Source organism: Nestor notabilis, unplaced genomic scaffold (genome assembly GCF_000696875.1).
Source record: "Nestor notabilis isolate BGI_N333 unplaced genomic scaffold, ASM69687v1 scaffold4523, whole genome shotgun sequence".
Lineage (NCBI taxonomy): Eukaryota > Metazoa > Chordata > Aves > Psittaciformes > Psittacidae > Nestor > Nestor notabilis.
Window position 1 is genome coordinate 61,757 of NW_009921361.1, and position 21,934 is coordinate 83,690.

Below are 21,934 nucleotides of genomic sequence, written 5' to 3' on the forward strand. Positions count from 1 at the left end.
CATGAATGAACACACTCATTTTGGATCAAGTATGAAACAGACTTCATCATTAAATAATCCTTTCATAATGAACATCAATGAAAAGACTGAAGTTTAAAAGGGCGAGCAGAATTAGAGTTGGGGTAAACAAGGACTACACAGAGAAGAGAAGCAACTTGTGTCTCAGGCGTTCGCCCTCCTCGTCATGCACCAAAATGCTCAGCTTGTCAGGTCAGACCCCGCTTGCAAGCGGGAGCGGAGCTGCACACTTACAGTCCTGCCTCCTCCCCGCCAAGGCGTAAGAGCCCCGGGGCCAGCTGCAGCGCCCGCCTGGTGGCAATGGTCTCCTCACCTCCACGCCAGGACGGGAGCGGGATGGAGACGGTCAGTGCACCACACCAACTTCGAGAAGGGTTACACAGTTCTCTTAAAAACAGTGGACTACTTGTCTCTAAAGTCAAATATTGTTATTCTTCCCAAAAGGAATTACGCAACATCTGTAAATAAATATTTTTAATCTATTTTACAAACTATAGTCTATTGAATAAATAAAAAAAATTCATCATTCCATACAAATGCGCTTCTTTTATTTAAAAGGTAGTGTAGTGATTAAATATTTTTAGCACAAAACTAAGCTGACTCCCTGGCAACAAACCCCACCGGAACATACAGGCATGTAGCAGACCTGCTGCAGACTGTCCCTTCTCTTCTGCATGTGCTCACCACGAGTAACTGCTACTCAAAGTCCTCTTCGTACTCGTAGTCATCCAAGTCTACATCAGCCAGATGGGAAGGCATGTCAAAAAACGGTCTTTTTTCCATTTGATACTTGAGGACATTGGCCTTCTGATGGTCGGCAGGATTCAGTTCTGCTTCATACCTGGGAGCAGGCAAAGAAAAAAGAAAATGAAGGAGTCTGCCTGTGTCAGGAACCTCCTAAAAGTCAGAACAGTGACAAGGCACCTGCAGGAAAAAGATAGAAAATTCACACTGGACTGTCAAGCAGTCACTTCAGCTCAGGCAGCAATTGCAACCCTTTCAGCACAGGAAGGGATTTCAAGGAAGTTTTGGTACAACACAGAAACTTTAAATGCTCATAGCAAGTTTTGCTCCGAAGCCCCATCCAGTCTGGCCTTGAACACATCTTCCATATGGCTGTGTGCATGATACTTGAAATGCTTTGACCAATTACAAAGCGGTAGTTCATGGAGAGAAGCAGCATCACAATCTATGCCCCAAAGAAACAAAGCAGCAAAACTTGAGGAACACTCGGATAAGAGCTTTTATCCATCTGTGCGGATGGTCAGCAGTTAAACTGTGGCTTACACATCAAACCCAACAAGGGATGCAGAAAGTAACTAAATAAAAAGCATGATTTTCGAGGCTGTGCTTCCACAGGACACACTGTTTCTCTTAATCGTCAGGTTTTCTCCTACAAGATCTGTGACAAATCTGCTAATGCCAGAAGCAGAGACAACCTACAACTGGAGAGTCACTTGAGCTAACAAACACCAGGCTCAAATAAATGAGAACTGGGTGTTTCACACTGTATGTTTCATCATGCTTTTTCTCCATATCCCAGCGTACTCCCTACATTATCCTTACCCTAACACACTGGTTTTCCTTAAGGAGTGGAGTGAAGGTGCACTTCATCGAGTTTTCGGGTTATTAGGATTCTGCTTTAAAACCCTGCATTCCACTGTATTCTCTGTATTACTGAAGCTGTGCCTGTACCATGGGGAGAACAAACTTCATGGAAGTACCTGAAACCTAAGTGTCCAAAACCTCTTAGAAACTTACTGAAAACTGAATACTTAAGGTAAATTTTAAAATCTATTATAAAGTTTAACTTGAGAAGCATTTTGTATTTCAGTTTCTATTTTGTCCACTTTCCATGTAAAGCCACAGAACCAGAGTTTCTGGTACACCTTAAATACATTTTTCATGGAAACGTAGTGACCTGACCCCTAAGAACTGTGAACTGTGCAGCTTTTATCTTCACCAAGAGCAGGTATCTTGGGGTGGCTGGGGGGTGAGAAATACCTAAACACAAAATAATTCAGTCTAAACAATAATCACATAAAAGTGAAATAGTTAAATGATAATCACAGATGCGCAGTTCAGGGAAACAGCTGCAGGCAACAAGTTCATGACTGAATCTGAATGAAAGCACCTCGAGGCTCTTTACATCCCATCCACACTTGTGAGTGAAATTGGGCCTAAGCATTATCTTAGACCTTTGCAAAATTACACTCGCCTACAACAGCCCAGCAAGTTCAAACCCTTAATCAGAGCTGCAGAGCAACCTCACTTCCTGACATGCAGGTCCCTTACTATGTATGTCCAAAGGGTATTTTGCCTCCAGTAAGTTTCAGTCTCCAACAATCCCACACACAGTCTGAGGACAGAATGCCAGAGGAACAGCTGAAATCCTTCCTTGACAATCTTGGCTAAGGATTAGCTTTTGCAGAGCATAGAGCATATGTCTGAACCCTCGACATATCTTAACCGACAGAAGAACTAGTTTCTCAGGGTGCCCCACAGCAGAGCTGTAAGAGGCCTTAAGAGCTGCAAGACAGAATTAAAGCATTTTAATGGAATCCAGGAAACCTGCATTTAACTATCAGCTCTCAGGTGAGCTTGAGACAAATCTAGTCAAAAAGCCATCTGAATGTCACCACTTTGTATCTGAAAATTGGCAAAATGGACTCACCACTCGAATTCTAGACAGTCGCAATAGCAGTAGAATTTTAAACCAGGAAGGGGAGGACTCACGACTACTGCGATGTAGTTGTTCAGTAAACAAACAGACCAACAGAAGAGGGAGAAACAAACTCTGAAGTAATATCTGAGTTACAGGAAAGGTTGTTCCTCCCTCACTGAGCGCAGAGCTGAACATGACAAGCAGCAACATTCTACAAAAATAGCATCAGGGACGATAGTGATGATGAGGCTCTACATTAGCAGAGAGGATTCACACCAACCCTCCTGCTACATTCTTACCCGTCATTCCACTGGTCACTTGCTGCCTCTTCTGCTACCAAGATATCATACTCTTCAGCAGCATACTTCTCCCAGTCAGAGATCTCTTGGCTTTCCCCTTCACCATCCTAAACAAGCACATCACAAGTTATACAAAAACCCATTCATTGTTAAGCACGTAGCTAAAGACTTCTAAAGCTACATACTCACCCGCAACATGGAAAACTGATCCTTCTGTTCATGGTCAAGGTATTTTTCAATGTTGAAAAAAGTGTCAAAAAACACATTTGTCAACTTACATCGCTTTAAGTCGTGCAGAGTAATTTTTCCTGTAAAGAAGATTATGAGAAAAGATATTAAGAGCTGAAATTATCCTTTCTCCAAAAGTGGAGGAATGTTATTCCAAAGTTAAGTCATCATTATGCTCAAGAACATTTGTCACTGATGCTAAATGCAATGGGACTGAAGGGAACAGATGACACACACGTCTAGAGATGTGTCCTTCAAAGTGGACAAAGCTTTTAAACGTTTCAGATTAGTTACTTGCTTAAGCTTTATCCTACTGTCCTTCAGTACCTTGGAGTGAGATGCAGTCTACCTTGCCTAGCTACTAAAAATCATTTCAGATAGTTGCCTAAGCTTCCTCAAGAGAGAGAAGTCTCCGTGAGCTTGCTATTCCTTCCCAGGAAGTGCTTGGGTAGCAGGTAGGAATCTCCTCTGGCAGCAGCCCTTTCTCTTCCCTGACTTGGAAATAAAAATGTTATGACAGATGAAGGCATGTGATTGTGCTTCAAACAGATGAGTTTTTCATAAAGCCTAGTTTGTCACACTTGTCCAGCCTGATCAATATTTACTGCTTGAGAGGAAAGCTAAATGCTCAGATGTGTTTGTTTTGTTTGGAAGTTGTTTTTGAAATGCAACTTAAAAGACTCAAATCAATGGATCTGTGTTAGAAGTATTTGTCAGGTGTCTCAGAAACGTTACTTTATTTCAAACCTGAATGTTAAGCTTCTGCAGAAAGACTGAAAAATACCAGATATACAGGGGAAAGACAGATGACTATCTTTAAAACTCCCCTTTATTGATTCACCTGAACTATGGCCAATCTTCTGTTGTCAAAGAGGGACTAATAGCAGATGTTATGGAAGAGTTCAATAAATGCCAGACTTAGAACAGTATTTCCTCAGCAGACTATCCCAGCCTCTAACAAAGTATAACTCAAGGACAATGGAGGGAAGCAAAAGCTGAATCCCACTTGGAAATGGTTGCCACACTTAGATCTGCTGCCATCTGAAGTGCCTTAATGTATTCTGCCTGGCTTATAGCTGATGCTCCAGAACGACACAAATCCCTCATGGCACCTGTGTTGTATCTGTCAGACCCACACAGATGTCTGATGCGTTGGGCCATCTCAAGTGGCAGCAACTCTCCACAACCAAGCAAATGGTTTGAATCCTAGTTATATAAGCTCCCAGTTTAAGTTAGACACCTATATTTGGTTCAGTGATTTGCTCTCCAGTTTCCATTTACTGCAATGGGAGCTTAGGCACCTAACACTTGTGTTGATGCCTACTCATGTAGATGCCTAATACCATCTCTCAAAGACCAGAAAGAAATAAAATAAAAAAAAAAAAAAAAATAAGAGAATGAAATGGAGATGATTAATTCAGGTCTCCACAAATTAAAGAATTTGCTTTTGAGTACACAGAGCATCCTGTAGCAAAGTGTCTTTGCTAGTTTAGCCTTAACTGTATGAAAGTACCTTCTTTTGTTTCAAACCTTTCGAGTGAATTGTCATTTTATGCTGCTAGTTTTTGTGTTAGAAAACTAATGAAGTTTTTTTTCTAATCCTGCTTTTAAACATCAGGTTTTATAACACCACCCCCCCCCCCAAAAAAACACCAAAAAAAATCCCTAAACAAAACATCAACCCTTCACAATTGGTTTTCATTTCTGTTGCCCTGAATAACTTATCTTGGCTATGTTTCACAGACTCCTTTTATCATCTTCATGATATAGGAGAGAGACATTTATCTTGTTCCATTTGACATGCAGAACAGAAACATTACTGAAATTGCCTGTCTTTCAGAAGCATAATGTACAAGACTGGGAGGGAACCCCTGAGTTCAGGAGGCAGCCTTGTAACATAAATAAGTCGTTACTTATCTACAGAGCCAAACACTGTTTAGAAACTGTTCTTTATGAGGAAATCTCAATTAAATGATTACTGGATTACTGGAACAAATACCAGGCAAGTGAACAGAACAGTCAAGAGTTTTTCTTGAGAGCATCACCTCAGCCAGATTGTGACAAGATTTCATTCAAGACCAAACACAGCTACAACTCAAAAATAAAAGCCTACAAGGAATTTTAAAGCAGCGTATTAGATTTTAGCATGAAAATGAATGCTTATCTGCCGCTGGAAGACGAGGTGATCAATAAAATAAAACATTTTAGAGAAAAGGCAACCTGAAGGAGCATTCTTTGTATGACCAATTGAGTTCTCTTAAGGGTGCACTAACTCCTAATCCAGAGAAATGTAAGTTACAGATGGAAAAGGATTTTATTACCTTCATACTGTGGCTTCACGAGATCCAGCATCTGGCACAAACAGTCTTCAAATGGCAAAGGTTCTATGGCCATGTTATCCAATTTTTGGCACTGTTCTTCATAAAAATACTCCAACTCATACATAGACAAAGCACCATCCCCATCAAGATCCATGCAGCGAAACCAGTATTCAATGCTGAAATTCAGTAATTAAGAGCAAAGAACTGTTTACACAAGCTTATTTCAAAATTTCATTTATTACAAATTTATGTTGCCCATTTTAAAGGCTACACTACTTCGTGATGCAAAACTAGACATAAGAATATGCTCCATAATGCCACAGAAAGTCATTAACCACCACCTACTGTGGTAAGAGTTACTGGTATTTGCCATGACATGCATTATTGCATACAAAACCACACTTGTTAATTGAGTGGATGAAGCAGGAGAGGACTAAAATGTAGTTTTACATGAAAACTCAAGGGAGACCATGAAAAAATTCAATTGATGCATTAAAACCCAAGTTCTTCTTTTCATATTGAAAAAGCCAGTGTTGTATCATGCAATAGGTTTCTTATTAATATCCCACAGCTAACGCTAGGTGTGTAGTTTTCCAAAGTCACTGGAGTATGAAACAAGTTTCCTTTATCTATGTCTGTAAGGAGGCTGCACACAGAGTATGAAACAGTAACATTTAATTAGCTTCTTAAAAATCATTAAAATAGACTTCTACAGCAGCAGGATACACTGATAACTAAGAAGGATACGAAGAACTGGGCAAGTTTTTCACTCGCATGATCAAAGAATGGTTGAGTCTGGAAGGGACCACTGCGGGTCATCAAGTCCAACCTCCTGGCTCAAGCAAGGTCACCCAAAGCACATCATGTCTTTATAGTTTAGCTTCTTCCATCAGAGTTCTAGCTGAGCATTAGTGGTCCCCATTTAAAGACTGGAAAACCATTCAATATAGTCAGTCTTTATTTCTGTTAAAATATAAATTCAGTCTTACCTAGTTGGTGTCTTTTTGTCCTCTTCAGATATCAAAAACCAGACAAAATCAGCATAGCTAATTTTCCCATCTTTTTGTGCTTTTCTACCTCTTGAAGGCCAATGAGGGGGAAAAAAATAGAAAATTTATTTTAAAAAACCTAGTTTTTACCAACCAAAAATCAAGGATTATTTTCTGTGGTGCTATTAACCATTTATTTACTCCTAAATGATGCAGTGTTTGTAAGGTGACTTGTCACAGACTACTTTGACCATTTAGGACAAGGAGCTTATGTCTCTTCTGTTTTTACTGCTGGAATGGATGGAAGAGGAAGGTAGCACGTTTCCAGAAGGACTTAAGAGCTTTCCTTCCTGGGCAGCAATACCACTGTTTGGTTGTTAACAGAAGACATCTCTCAATTAATTAAAAAAAGTATACATAAATACACATTTTTTTGAATTTATATTCAGGTAAAAGTGATGAGAACTTAAAGCTGTGCTTTAAAAGTGGAATGGAAATATGAAGATAAAAATGAAATAAAGATATTCAGAAAGTGTTCATGACAAGAACATAATAGTCTCTTTCTGTTCCCACAACACAGAATGCAACTATGTTCTGAAGACACATGGTCAACCTGTGTAGTAAAAAGTCAGGTCAGCAGTTCCTAGACGTAATACATTTCATTCCTAAACCCCTTTCCCCCCTCCCCCCCAAAAAAAAAAGTCTAGAAAAATATGGTGCATGATTCGTCTTTCCCCCAAAAAAGTGGTAAGCTCTAGACATACGCCTGCCAAGTGTCATTTCACTCATTTGTGCTTTTGCTATTTACCAGTTGCTTCCTAGCTGTGAAGGTTGTGTCAGCCAAATGTTTCAAAACTGACTAAAATTGCCATAAATACACAAGAGGAAGTCAATCCAAGTGGCAAAAAAATGAAGAATGACTGTCAGAAATGTGAATTAGCACAGCAGGAGGCATTTTTGAAAATCTGTTGATGCAATAAGCATTGATGTTTCAAGTAGTACTGAAAAGCCCAATTCCATTTGAATATTTACAATCTGAGGGATGGAAAAGCAACGATGTCAACATTTCCTTCCTTCTTCATTCCCATCCCTGTTAAACTATACAACATCGAATAGCAATGTTCATATGGATAACGAAAGGAGAGTAAAGAACTTGTACTGCACCAAAGGTTTCCAGAGCACTCTAGTACTACTAGAGTTTAAACTACTAAATCTTGAAAATCACAGTTCCATTTCAAGGGAAAGGCATTTTTTTTTTTCCCCTGAGAGTGTCACGCTATTTAACAAGCAAACATTTAATTGGATTTAGATCAGCATACAAAACAAATACCTTGTTACTGCTCCCGAGAAGATCCGCTCTATCATCCTATTTGAAATTGCTGTGAAAAAAGGGTTTAAAATCATGTCAGTTACATACAGGTCATTTTTGCTTTGTATTGTCTGAAGAGTTTACTGGAACCCTCTTTGGATTCAGACTTGATACAGAAATAGTAGTGTAACAAAAGTAACAAAATCGGCTGATTAATAAGACAGCATTTACCAGTTCTTTGACAAGTCAGTCATGTTTTCCAGTGCCACTATATTTTATATGACCTTGGCAAAGAGCCACAATGGAATTGGCACATTCATACGTAATGAGCACACCTAACTGATTCTGACATGGGTCTATTTCTGACATGGTTCTGATCCACGCTTCTGTTTTGAAACTATTTCAGGGATTTCAGAGACATGTCTTAACTGAGCACTACCTCTGTAAAGGATATTCAATTTATCCTGAAGAATTTGTGGATGGTACTCAGAGCAGCACATGATACTATTCTCACAGAATTACTTATTATTCCAGCTTTGAAATATTTTTATAGCATTGTAGAAATACTGATAATTAAAGCAGGTAGTTAACCATTCAAATAGTTCATGTGTTTTATGTACTTCTTGTAAGGCTATCACTGTATTATTCTAGTAAGTATGCCAGTCCCCACTTAGGATTTATCCCCAGAACTGTAGGACAGCCAATTTTTCAGACATAAGTGCTGCTGCTTCTTCCTATCTACTTTTGAAACACTGAAGTTGTTCAGCCTTAGCAACAGTTACATACTTGAATATTTTCTTACTCCATGTAAGCATTCCATCTAGCCTAATTTTAGATCAGTGACAGTACAAAAGGAAGGAATTGATGAAACCAGATTATCTACTGTTGACATGCAAAAAAAACCCCTAGAAGTTTAAAATTAAAGTTGGGTTATCATATCCAAAGCTTCCAAAAAAACCCCCCAACAATTCCATACAAGGTACAAGTGTGCAACACTATGAAATCACAGTCATTGCATACGGAGAATGCAGAAAATGTAAAGCTGCTAATAGTATTAAACAAGATATACTGCAACTGAGTTGGCAAAACTTTAAAATAAGCAGAATAACTGAATGTATGTTTGCCTTTTTCTACTCCTTCCCTACCTTGTCAGAAGAGCCATGATTCTTGAACAATATTGGTAAAATGGATTGTTTCCAAGGTAACCCCAAACTGCCAAATACACCTATTAATAATATACCAAGACTTAATAATATTTTCCTCTACTTCTTTGCCAAGATCAGAATTCAAATTCAGAATTTTCATCAGATTTGGTATTGCAAGACACAGAGCAGTGTCACAGATGACTTGTCCTGCTTTATTTCACTGAGTCAGCAGGACCAGCTATACCAGCAGACTAATGAACATCAGCCTTGGCAGTTAACCACTTTCTCAGCTAAAAGTTTACAGGTTATTTAATACATGTAAACAAAGGTGCTTTATTTGTCATACCATGATCATTATGTCGAGCTAAATCCTTCCGGTCAATATAGAGGTCATGGTCTGTATCCAGCTCCCAAAATTTGCAATAGATAACATAAAAATGTTCATATGAGAAGTACTCTGTCAGCTGGTTAATATCAGCTTCCTCTTCCAATAATGCCACATTCTATTATCAGAAGGATAAACAGAACACATTAAAAAATTTGTAAGACATTTGTTGAATGATCCAAGTTCTCATAACTAAGTTAATATCTAACGCTATTTCAGTGGAACAATTTTTATCTTCAGAGACGGTGCACACCATGCAGCATGACAGCAAAGACTGAACACAAGGTAGAAAACTAACATGGCCACAAAAGAATGAGAAGATCAGCCAGACTAAACACATATGCCTATATACAGCTCCAGATAAAAGATGACATTTAGACATATTATAGTGTATGAGAACTAATACAATTAAGCCTTCACTAGTTTTTGGAAAAGAAATAAATGCTGCTTATGTTACTCCCTTAAGCATTTAGTTAACGCAATTTTTAAACTTGTAGAAACATCTGTCTTGCAAAACTACAGATATTATGTACCTGCAAAAAGTTGCTTTTCCTGAGCTCATTACAAGTTATTTTCCCAGACCAGGACCTATTTACTGTATAAAATATTCTCTGTATAACCTGTAAGAAACAGAAAATGGAAAGGTGATCTTAGGTATGGTAACTAAACACCCTCCCAAACACTTGTCAAAGATCAGTCTTAGCTCAGCTGCATTACAGGAACCTACTACCCCCTACTTCTATTCTTCTCATTACTTAGCAGGTTGATGCTTCTCTTATACATTGTATTACCAAACCATTTCTAAATCTTGTATCTAAATACATCTTGATAAGTCTTACTTCAATGCTGCAGTACCCATATCTCACACAGTCAAGTTGCAGAATAATTGCATGCTATTCAGAATATGTTTATTGGCAACTTCACTACCTCCCAGTCTTTGAGATCTACAGGTTATCATCTAACAAACCTATTAATGTATCTCATTACTTCAGATTTAAACACCTTTATTACTCTAAGAGTATTTTACTTCACAGATGAAGTTACAGAAATACAACAGGGACTGTTTAAGGATCAGAATACAGGGGGATGTTGCTACTTCTGAAGCCTGCAAATACAACAAATCAACAGACAGAAATACTTCCTGCAGGTGCAGAGGGAATATATTTTCCCCCCATTTAATTTTTTTCTATTTAAAGTTACCTGAGAAAAACTCTATCAATAGCATTAAAAGAAGAAAATAAATGTTTTATAACTGAAAAACAGAACAAAATAAATCTATGTGAGAAAGATGACTAGTTCTTGGGCCATGACTGATACTGGAACCAGAAACAAATGCATTCAGTTGAGTATCCAACACTTTTGCTTAAATCAGTTTTACATGTACATTATTTTGGTAAACTCATACATCCAGCATAATTTGCTTAGCTTGGGTTTACAAACTACTAAGACTTTAAAATATGCCTTTTTTCTATTTCTTAACCAAATTCAGTATTTACCTCAATCAGTTTGACCTAAGTCAGCCAGGGATATATTTCAAGTCAGTCATTCACCACTAACAAAAGCAGACAAAATCTAAACATATTATGAACTATAACTGCTTAATTGGAGATTGATTATACCTGTGAATTAGTAAGACTAAATATTGCATATGTAGTGTATCATTTAACTAGCTAAAAGCTCCATCTCTTTAGGAACCCTCTTCCCCCAAATAAATAATGAAGTCTTTAGCTGGGAAGAGGTTTTAAGTTTTTATCACTTCAGAATTTAATTGCAGAAAATCAATAGTTTAAGCAAACCAATAATTTCTAAATTACAAATAGAAGAGTAATTTATTCATAAAGTTTTAAAATAAAGCTTAAACTGTAGCATGCAGGAAGCTCTAGAGCTCTTAACTTTGAGCAAGAACAGCTGGCTCAATAAATGCAGAAAGGAGAATAGACTAGCCTACTTTTGAAACTTAATTAGCTTAATTCTAATCATGAGTTTAGGGAAGGCCCATTTTTGGCTTATACTACAAAGCAATTTTTTTCTAAAAAGGTTTTGCCTTAGCTTTGCAACTTAATCCATCTGCATGTCATTATCTCATCTGTTACACATTTCACTGGGCTAAAAATAAAAACAAAATTGAATGTTTGCTAAAGACAACTGGGAACAGACTTAAACGTTTTTCTACAGTGAATAGAAGCAGAGTATAAGCAAATTGTCAGAGAATTGCTTTCCTTACTATGCTGCACAGTGATTTGCAAGAAAGAAGAAACAGTGCAATACAGAGATTACCATTTCAAGAACTCATAGTTCATATATATACATAACATACGTGCAGATTAAATGTAGTATCTCATTTGTCAGGCCAAATGTTTTTAACATATTTCGGCTTTATCTTGTTCATATGTACCCAACTTTACCACTAGACCGACCGAACAACCTGTACTACCTACAGCCTAGCAGACAGAACCAAATGCTTCCATGGTTGAACAACACTGACACAACTCTTGCTTCACTAAGGAGATGTATGTAATGTATATATGCACACACATACACAGATATATGTATGTATATACAAACACAGCAGAAGAATGGATCATTTATAACTGGTATTTGGTGTGAACAAACGCTAAATCTAAATCTACAGTGCTTACAAAATCCTTTAGATAAAGCTTCAGGTAGCAAGGTAAAGCTAACTGAATACAGGTATGAAATGCCTTATTTCATCTTAGAGAAAATAATCTGTAATTATTGATAACAACTTGCAGGACAGAATTTTAGAAGACTGTATTGGGCAGCAGTTATTCCATCCTCAAATATGACAAGAAAGAGCAGAGAATCCTCCTGCCATTTCTTAATCTGCAGAATAGTACTGCAAATATTGCTGCCATATTCATAGCAGTACTAGTTTACTTTTGGGATTTTTATTGAACACTGATTTCTGTTGAAGACTACACTAGATTTTGTTAGTAAAGTACTCTTAGCACTGATTTATTCAATATTCCTAGACTCATGCCTACTTCAAATAAGCTGTTCCTCCAAAGAAAAGTAACCAGAAATGGCAGGACCTTTCCCTCCTACAGATCCTCAGGACAGGCAGCAAGCTTTCACAATTTTAAGTAGGGCAGGGTTTGATACAACCCAGAATCTGTTAAGAAACAAAAGTACCTACAAGCAGAACATCTCCTTCACTCACATTGGACAAGTAGTTTTGGGAGCTCACGTAATCATTATAACAAGAACCAAAACCTAATGCAGCAGGACATGCTTGATACACCCGCAAGTATCTATAAGAAGGATGTGAGGAACCAAACCCAAATGTTTTCAGAAGAGCTTCCACAGTTTTGTTTTGGGTCAAACTATAGACTGGATAAAAGATGATCAACTCTGTTTTTTTTGTTGGAGAATATTCATTAAATGATTTTTCACACGCACAAAGTGAACTGAATGTCATTTTAAAGAATTTTAATCTTTTAAGACTTCAGTGGAATCTGCTGTCAAGTCTACTGTTGAAAAAATTTAATGTCACTGATTTTTCCCTTGGGTACAGAAAGAATACTTCAGTCACATAACCCTATGAAAAGAGAAATGGAACTTTTCATGTATAAAAATTGCTTAGAAACAAAAATCCCCAGAGAGGGAAGTGGCAAGCAGCTTCAATATTATCATCATTATTTTACTTACTAGTGAACATAATCACATTAATATAGACTTTTCATTCAAAATTCCATTTAATTAATCCCAGAGTAAGGTCAGGATTCTAATGAGTACAGTCTATAGCCACAATCAAATGCTTAAGAGTACGCTCTTTGTTTAGCGTTCATTAACTTATCCTACACTATTACAATTCAGTGTTTCTCTACTAGCATTAAGTTCAGCAATTTGTTGTGTTAAGAAAAACTACAATGCTGAAGAAATTGAGTCTTTCTTAATAAGATTTCTAGCAAAGTAGAAATAAAGACTGGCAGCATACTCAACTTTTCTGAAGGGACAAAGATACTTACACTGACACATCGTAATTTTGATTTTTCTACTTTGTTAACAGAAAATAGTTTTTCCCAATACAAATCACTTACTGTGGTAATGTACCGAGAATGAAATTCAGATGCTTCTTTTAAAAATAATAGACCAGGATGACTATTCACCACATCCTACAAAAAGAAGAAGAAAAGAGGAATAATATCCCGAAACAGTATTCATTAGTGACTTATATATAAACCAGTTAGCATAGACTAGCCCATCTGCTCCTTAACCAAAACAGTTCAAATTAACTACCAGAGTCATTGATAACTTCATTTACAACATGCTTTATGTAAATGGCACTGCTTTTTTACTGTCATTTAAAGAAGCCAGATCAAGAAACAAACAAAACATATTTTAGATGGGCTGAAGATTTTGAACACTGTTGTAGCTTGTAAATCTGTGGCTGACTATGATTCAGGAAAAGCCAATTTAGGTTTTATTAATACATTAGCAAAGGTGGTGTTTGCTGCTCTTTAAAAGAGGCTGTATTAGATCTTAAATTCATATGCCACTTTCCCTTTCCTTGCAAAGACCTTCCTTGATTTAAATAACTTCCAACTGCCTTTCTAAACTGTAGGGATTCTCAGATACATGTGCTATTCATGCAAGCAATTATATATGCATGCATCTTACTGCAGCTCCCAAAGACCTCACCTTAAACAAAATGATTTACTGTAAAAGAAGTCACTCATTAGCACGAGTTACACTAAATACTACCAATAAACTTTAATGAAGACCATGAAAAAAGCATGTTTACTTAGCCCCCCCCCCCAAAAAAAAATCAGGGCTTTGTGAGCTCATAATTTTGTTGTGTTTCCAGAAAAAGTTTCAATTGCAATTTACTTGTAAAAAAGGAATGAAGTCTTCTTGCACCAAGTAGTTGCATCCAGGGTTCATAAGAAGATGAACAAACTTTGCAGCATCATCGTAGCAGGTCTGAAGTATTCTGAAATGTAAGTATTTCCATTTAATACTCTACACAGAAAACTCCTTGTGGTGCCTTGTACAGGTATCCTAAAGCAAGACCTATGAAACCACAACCACATTTAATTCGAAAGCTAATTGTAAACATTAAAGTACACTCCAGGTGAACTTACCAAAGCAGCACTGTCTCATACATTTACGTTAAAGGAGGTAAGTACAACATGCAATGGATTACATAAAAGAATATTTTAAAGTTAGATCTGGAATGAGAACTTGAAAGAATAAAAAGCATTTTGTCCAGAACTGGCATCTACAACTTCAGGCTATGGTTCTCACTTTTCCCATAAACAGCCAGTCATTCACCAAACATTTTAAAATCTATAAAACCTGTAAACAAAGACTTGTTCGTTTATGTTAAAGTGATTCTTTAGTTACATTTTCCCATGTATAAGTTTGCTGTCTATGGTTGATTATGGTAGAGTGTTTTATTCCCCTTTACAGATAGCATCTCATTTAGAGCTTAAAATATCACATTTCAATTAAAAACACGCAGTACTTCCAAAAGAGTAATCTACTTACTTCCGCCACATTGCAACAAATTTATGAACTGACACGTATCCTGTTCGTTCACCTCCAGCACAATAAAACAAAGGACCTTTCCAGTAAAGTGGGCATTCACAAGCCTAGAATTGAAGTACACATCAAGTCAGTTTATTGATTGCTTATCTGAGGGTTACTCCCTTATTTATAATTCTTTCAAAACCTAAATTTTACAAGTATTAAGAAGAAAACATTTTTGGTTTTAAACTGTTTCTGAAACGAACTGCACCTTCCAAAATAATTAACTGTAAGCAACTGCTTAAGGCTGAAATCCAAAAGTGGAAAGCAAAACACAGTGCAGCTTGCAGCATTCCTAATAGATGAATGCAGTCACATGTCTGCTCTGTCCCTGCTCCAAGCAGCTGAACAAAGCCCATGCTAATAAGCTCCGCTAAAGGGCTGGATATCTTTAAGCTGAGTTCAAGACAGCAAGGTTACACAGCTTCTGAACTGGAGCAGATTTACATTTGTCTGGCTCAGAGAATGGCTCAACTCTTCTGCGTCCTTGCCTATGCATGGCACACCTTCTATCCAATTTTAAGTAGTAGGCCAGCCTGTCCTGAGCACCAGTATTTTGCTTCAGGATACCCAACAGTTACACCTTCACAACTTTAGCGCTCCCACATATACCTACAGTGATGCTTCTATGTCTGCTCCAAGCTTCCTCAGTCATAACAGCTAAGTACCTATCTTGCGCCTAAATCTGGCTACAACTTGGAGTAGTCAGACATGTCAGCATCTCTGAGAATCTCATGTGGATCTCAGATTATGAATACTGCAAGATGTATAAGGTTACCAGAGCAAAAGGATGGTTAATTCTCATACAATAGTTTAACCAGTACTTTAAAAAGTAAGAAAAAGTGAGTTTGATAAATACCATCCTCAGACAGAGCGGCTTTTCCCTATGCTTCAGGAAGGTGTCTTTCATCACTGAATTGTAGGTGACTGGACCCTTCCACCTTTCTTGTCCAGACTTCCACCCCTCCCCAATTCTACAGGAAAGGAGGTGCAGAAGGCAAGGAATCCCAGCATTAACTCAGCAGTTAAACACTTCTGGTCAGGCAAACAAGCAGTTTCTGAACCCCAAGTCCTGCTTTTGTGACAAATCTTTGTTTCTATTTTCCAGACCTTGGACTTTAAATGCAAAGTGACAGCAACAGGGATGAAAAGCTCAGACTCATTAACCAAGACCACGAGTCATAGTCGTATTTCAAGCATTGATTCAATATAACAAAATGGAAATTTAAGTTTAACTAGCTTATTGCCTGTTACACAGCAGTTTAAAAATATTCGCTGCTTTCTAAGCTTAGTATTTTGTCGCTCTGCCGTAACTCTAAATTAGCTCTTCAGTAATAACTAGAGGACTGTAATCTCAAGTTATCAAACCATTCTGTCTTTCAGTGTCTTTACAACAGAGGTTCATGACACAGTAAATGAGAAAAAACAGTGTGGACACCTGAAAACAAAATGCATGTTACCCATGCTTTTGCCTTAAGTTTGTTGGTCAGTAGAGAATACAGAACATACAATGTGCCCTTCAGTAGCTGGTTGTTTGTGCAACTAAAAAAAAATTGTTCAATTTCTGTGTTAATGTTTGTTTCTTTTTATAAGCAAATTTAGGGCCATTTGAAACATAGTTGAGGCAAAGATTTTCATACATAACTGTGCTATCAACAGTGCTGAATATGCCATTTTACTGGTACTACCTTGTAAGAGATGGAAACATATAATACAAGAAAAGAAAGCACACAGAACTCGTGTTTCCTTTCCATAGGCATATAGTACTAAAAGCAGACAACCAGCAAGTTCTCACCTTTGCAACCTTCCCCATGTCTTCTAATGTTGCTCTTTCATTTGGAAACTCAGAGAAAGTTCTCTCAATGTTGGCAATCACAGCATCTATATTCACTTTTTCCTTAGGACATCCACGAGGAAAATAGAAAGTTGGAATGTTTTGACTAAGCGATGGTGGCAAAGTTTCTTCCTTCTTTGTCTGAACCTAAATAGATAAATACACATTTGACAGTCAGGTAAAATGAAATTGCATACAAAAGTCATCCCCAGATGACTTGAATCTCTTGGTATTACATGTTACAGCACACGTCCAAAAAGATTTTTGATGATAGGTTGAATAAACTATGTAAGAATAAGAGCACACTGGAAAAAATTTATGAGTGTTTCCAAAACCTGTCATTTAGAAAGATTCCTAGGATGTTAAAAATTTAATAAAAACAATTTAAGTCTTCAAAGTATCAAGTTCCACGATTAATACACCAGACAGCTTCCTGAAGACGTCTGAAGTTACTCAGGTTCTATTATCAGTTACAGAAGAAAAAACTTCAACTTCTAGCTTAACAGACAGGTCATGAAAGAATTTGCTTTTGAAGTATTTCTAGCTTTACAGCTTCCAGCTTTTGAAATAAGCATGACAACTTTGTTTCAAACCACCAACCTCGTTTAACTTAGTTACAGTGAAGATTTTTTTTAATCCTAAAAAAATGCTTGATTTTATAAAGGTCATGATTCGTGCAGAGGTTTTTTTTTTTTTTGTAAACCATACACAATTATGGCATGAGAGCTTAGAAATTTGTCTCAAGAATTTCTGATATACTAGTAAAACACAAAAACCATGACAAGCAACAAGAGAGTTCATTTATTTAAATGCATTTTGCTTCAGTAAAGGAGAGTTTACCTTGTACTTAGTTGCCAAAAGGAAGTCCGATAAGGCAGAAAAACAATGATAACAATCAAAGTAACAGTAGTTATGTGGTAACCCAAAATTAGCAATTAAACATGAAGTCTTTCATCCCGAGGCCATTATTCAAATGTAAAACAATGGTTAATGTTATCTGGGGGCTCATCCTACTGTTAAATGCGTTCAAGATCCTGAAATTCCATCTCATTTCCAACCAGAACTGGTGGGGGAAGAAAAAAAACAACCCTCCTAAAAAAACACCCTGACACCCCCCAAACCCCAGCCCATATCTTACTCCATATCACCTTTGTCAAAGTGCTCGTAAAGATATGCAGCTTTCCTACCACATTCAAAGTGCTTATGTCAGTGAAAGAACTAGGTGCTTACAGTCAGCAGATTCTGATTTGCAGGGTTCCAACCCAGGAACCCTCACTGGAATGCTACACATGCTAAACCCAGTCTGAATTAACCTCTCTTTCCTCTCCTCTGCATTTGAACCAGCATTCCTGTTCACGACTGCAGAATTACCTCAACAGATGTACAGGTTTTACTTCAGAGGAAAATATTGTCTTGAATCTATGACACCTAGAGTTAATGTTTGTCATTTTCTAAGAATCCTGTCAATTACAACTTTTGATACCTCGCCATTAGTTCCACGGCCCAGCTAATGAAGTATCAGCTTAGAATATGAATGCCACAGGACATCAAAAATCCCTTTCAATCACGGACACCCAAACTCTTGGGGAGTGTCAAGATAGGATACCACCAGCACTACAAATAATGTATGCAATCGGATTAACACCTTGTTTCATTCTAGAAGGCCAGCTTACACATCAGCACTTCAGAAGAGCCCTAGCAGTTATCCTATGTAAAACCAGCCTAAAGACTTACTCCTTGGACTGGTACCACACAGCCAGAGCGCTAGCATGCTCCTGAGCACCAGTGACCAAACCATCTTAACAGAAACTTAACAGAATCAAACTGTTCTCCTCATTCTAAGCAAAGTTATTTTATCTTCCTTCTTCCTCATTTACAAGATCTGCTGGATAGTCAATCTCACATGAGCTGCTCAAATTGCCATTGAAGTAGTAGGAGTGCCAGTTCTTCACTGATGCCCAATGAGGCGTGCCTCATCTAGAAAAAAGTGTCAGTTATAGACTACTACCCCCCTGAATGCTTCAGAGAACATGAGGTAAATCAGTATTTCAGGAAAACCTGGTACAGCCAGACAAGGCATTTTTAAAATCTACAACTAGCAAAACATAGAGTCTCAGATTTTTTAGTAGTTTGTTTTAAATGGAAAGTTAGTGGCAGAGGGAAGACAACACTGGAAAAGCTCTTAAGAGAAGAAGAAAGGCTCAACAGAACTATTCGTTCTCCCACCACCCTTCCTCCCCCAAAGTACTAGTTGACTTCAGGTACCTCAGAATACACAATAAATTATTTCCATTAGTCCAAGTTAAAAGCTGTTCTTAGATGCATGTAGAGATTTCAGTTCAGCATTTGTAGTAAGACCTACCCTAGTATCTGTAACTTCGAGTGTCCCGAGTTACACAATGAAGGTTATTTATTTATTCATTTCTCATCTTTGTGTATGTTGTAAACGTGTTTCAGACCATGATTATGAAGAACTTAAGCAACAGATTCAGAACTGAAGACAGACATACAGGTGAAGAAAATGGATTTTTCCAAGATGAAAATGTTATGTTTAAGCACTACTTTGAATTCAGCATGTTTAGTGTAAAAATATATAACATTTAATCTGTAAAACGGTGTATTCATTCAAGTCTAAAACCAAGTATAGAATACAAACCTCTTGCTGCAAGATAAAATAACCCTCCCTATACTGTAAGATACTGCCTATTTCTACATGCTGGTTTCCCAAAGTCAGTGCAAGAAGAAACTGTGAAAGTGCTCCATTTGCATCAGGAAGTGTGTGATCACTTCACAACCATTTCAGATAGATTTATTTGGTGCCTACATATAGGCATCTAGTGAGAACACCATCTAGGGCACAAACCAAAATGCCCTTGAATATTCCACATGGTATTCAGCAGCCAGCTGGGAGCAGAGCTCTCACTCTTCATCTGCCATGAGGGTGTTCTGAACACACTAATACTTCTTAAATGCCACTAGCAACTTGCAATTGGACAACTGAGTTGTACTGTTAATATCCGTCAACACAGGGATAAGAACCTGTACCAAAGAAACAGGTTGTCGAAAACTATCAGTTCCAACTAATGCACTATATAGTATCGAATCTCCTCTCTCTCCTCACCTTCCCTTGAAGACCCAGAGATTCTTCTCTCAGCCTGACTCCCATCTGGCAACTGAAAGACTCCTTGCACAACTGAGGCCGTGCTGCTTCTGATGAAGGAACGTGGGATACTAAAGGGGCTCCAAAAGCTTCACTACTTTCTATCATTTCAGTTAGTTACTTGTATAGACGCACATATACTATAGCTGATGAAAAGAGGCAGTTCTGTTATTTCAGAGCAATCAAAATGTGCTAATTGCATGAGATTAAGCTGTTCTAAAGTCAATTAGAACCTTATCCAGGGAATTTCTTTATTAAGAAGAACCGCTATATGCCTGCTAATGATGAATCTTTCGACTAAAAAAATCTGCAGCAACAGTTCATTATTGTTTTTACCCAAGTATTCCATTTCAGTGGTTAATTTAACATTTAGAAAGGGATCCATATTGTCTTACAGCTTTAAGTTAAAACTTTTAATACTGTTACAAGTAAGCTAAACTGACAAAAGAAACTGGATTGGTAAGTGAAGTTTTTCCCTGCAACTTGTCAAGAAGTATCACAAACAGTAACATGCTTGGAGTTAAGGACAACAGCTGTATAAGCTTGTCAATAACTCATAGGAACAGATGTGTGCTGCAGTGTCAGGACTGAATGGCACATTAACCTCTGCAATACATATGTGTAAAGTCCAGAATCTGTAATCTTATTGTGCAGTCGACACTGCAGTTTATGTAAGAAAATTCCTGGTTTGCAATAATGTAAACAAACTTATGTAAGATTTGCCTATAAGAGAATTCAAGAAAACCTTTAATACATAACCAGTTTTCATTGCTGACATACAGAATCATAAGGATTGTCCACAGCTATCTAACACTTACTTGCCTTAACTTTTACAAAGGAGGAATTGGACGTTTATGCTCCACTGGGCTCGCTGTTCAAAGGGCAAACTTCCCATTTTATTTTGCAACTTTACAGATCCTTTTCCAACTGTTTTCCATCAGGTGTTTATAATAACAGTATAAAACCATTATTATAATTACAATAAAGTACCAGAGAACATGGGTACACCTAATTCCAAAGAGAGAAGTTCAGTCTTCTTACTAGATAGTCTTAGATCTACCAACAGATGAGTTGCACTTTACAGTTGACCTGGTTATAAGCAAAAATGAAGACAGTGGGGATTTGAAAATGAGGTGCCCTTTTCCTTCTCTCTCAACTGAAAGAGCAAGCTAATAATGGAGTCATTCAATGTCAGGATATGTTTCTGAAATAAAAAGGAATGGGGTAGTTGTTCGCAGATATTTTAGGACTGTATACTCAGTAAAGTCTAGATCCACATCTGCACATAGAGAATACCTAAAGTTCTGAACCCCACAAAGGACATACGTGGATTCAAATGCAAGTAAAACTTTCCTATAAAAGGACTTGTTGCAATACTTTTCAAATGTGCAATGCATAAGCTAGCCTTCAAAAGACCAGGTCTTCTATATCACCATTTATGCTGATATTACCTGGCTGAAACAAAGTGCATAATAAGCCAAGAGGATTTTCTACAGAGATGTGTTATTCAGCCTTTTAAATCCTAGCATCCCTGCAACCACTTGTATACAATGCTTATAAACAACTCAACAACTGCAGATACTGCATGAAGTTCCTTAAGACACAACAGAAGATGGAAGTCAATACAGATACCTAAATGCTGTTTAGCACATGAACTTGAAAATTCTAAGCTTATGCTACACTATTGTTTTCCTAGATAAAAAGTCTCTAAGCTTTATTAAATTCAGCAAGTTCTTATGGAATACAAGGTGTCCCTACAGCCTATCAATGTTGAATGGCAATTGTGAACGTAAGAAAATGTTATTGGTAAGCAGGCTCAAAAAGAGTACCTGAGCAGCCTTCCCATCTCTTCGCTCTTTTATAGCCATCCATCTAACCAATGAAGTCACAGGAATATTTCTTCAACTTACGATCTATTTGATTGCACAGTGAAAGTCTAGATAAGAAAGTGACATGATGAGTAGTTTCATGGAATTTAAATCTTGAAAACACCAGGTAAAAGATTTATGCTACTATTGTCTATAAAAGGGT

At 37.4% G+C, this 21,934-nt stretch overlaps 1 protein-coding gene across 2 annotated transcripts in view; it reads right to left on the minus strand.

Annotated features, from left to right (window-relative positions):
- Window positions 1–358: 358 nt before the first annotated feature.
- Window positions 359–21,934, minus strand: part of PPP2R3B (protein phosphatase 2, regulatory subunit B'', beta) — a 45,242-nt gene continuing 23,666 nt past the window's right edge. For both annotated transcript variants that reach the window (XM_010011106.1, XM_010011107.1), the window contains exons 2-13: window positions 16,705–16,890; window positions 14,871–14,974; window positions 14,211–14,313; window positions 13,421–13,495; window positions 9,893–9,979; window positions 9,321–9,477; window positions 7,851–7,899; window positions 6,521–6,610; window positions 5,532–5,707; window positions 3,172–3,290; window positions 2,983–3,089; window positions 359–859 (exon numbers count right to left, since the gene is read on the minus strand). In XM_010011106.1, coding sequence (XP_010009408.1) covers window positions 715–859; window positions 2,983–3,089; window positions 3,172–3,290; window positions 5,532–5,707; window positions 6,521–6,610; window positions 7,851–7,899; window positions 9,321–9,477; window positions 9,893–9,979; window positions 13,421–13,495; window positions 14,211–14,313; window positions 14,871–14,974; window positions 16,705–16,890 — 1,398 coding nt within the window. In that variant the 3' untranslated portion in view covers window positions 359–714. The remainder of the gene's footprint in view (window positions 860–2,982; window positions 3,090–3,171; window positions 3,291–5,531; window positions 5,708–6,520; window positions 6,611–7,850; window positions 7,900–9,320; window positions 9,478–9,892; window positions 9,980–13,420; window positions 13,496–14,210; window positions 14,314–14,870; window positions 14,975–16,704; window positions 16,891–21,934) is intronic.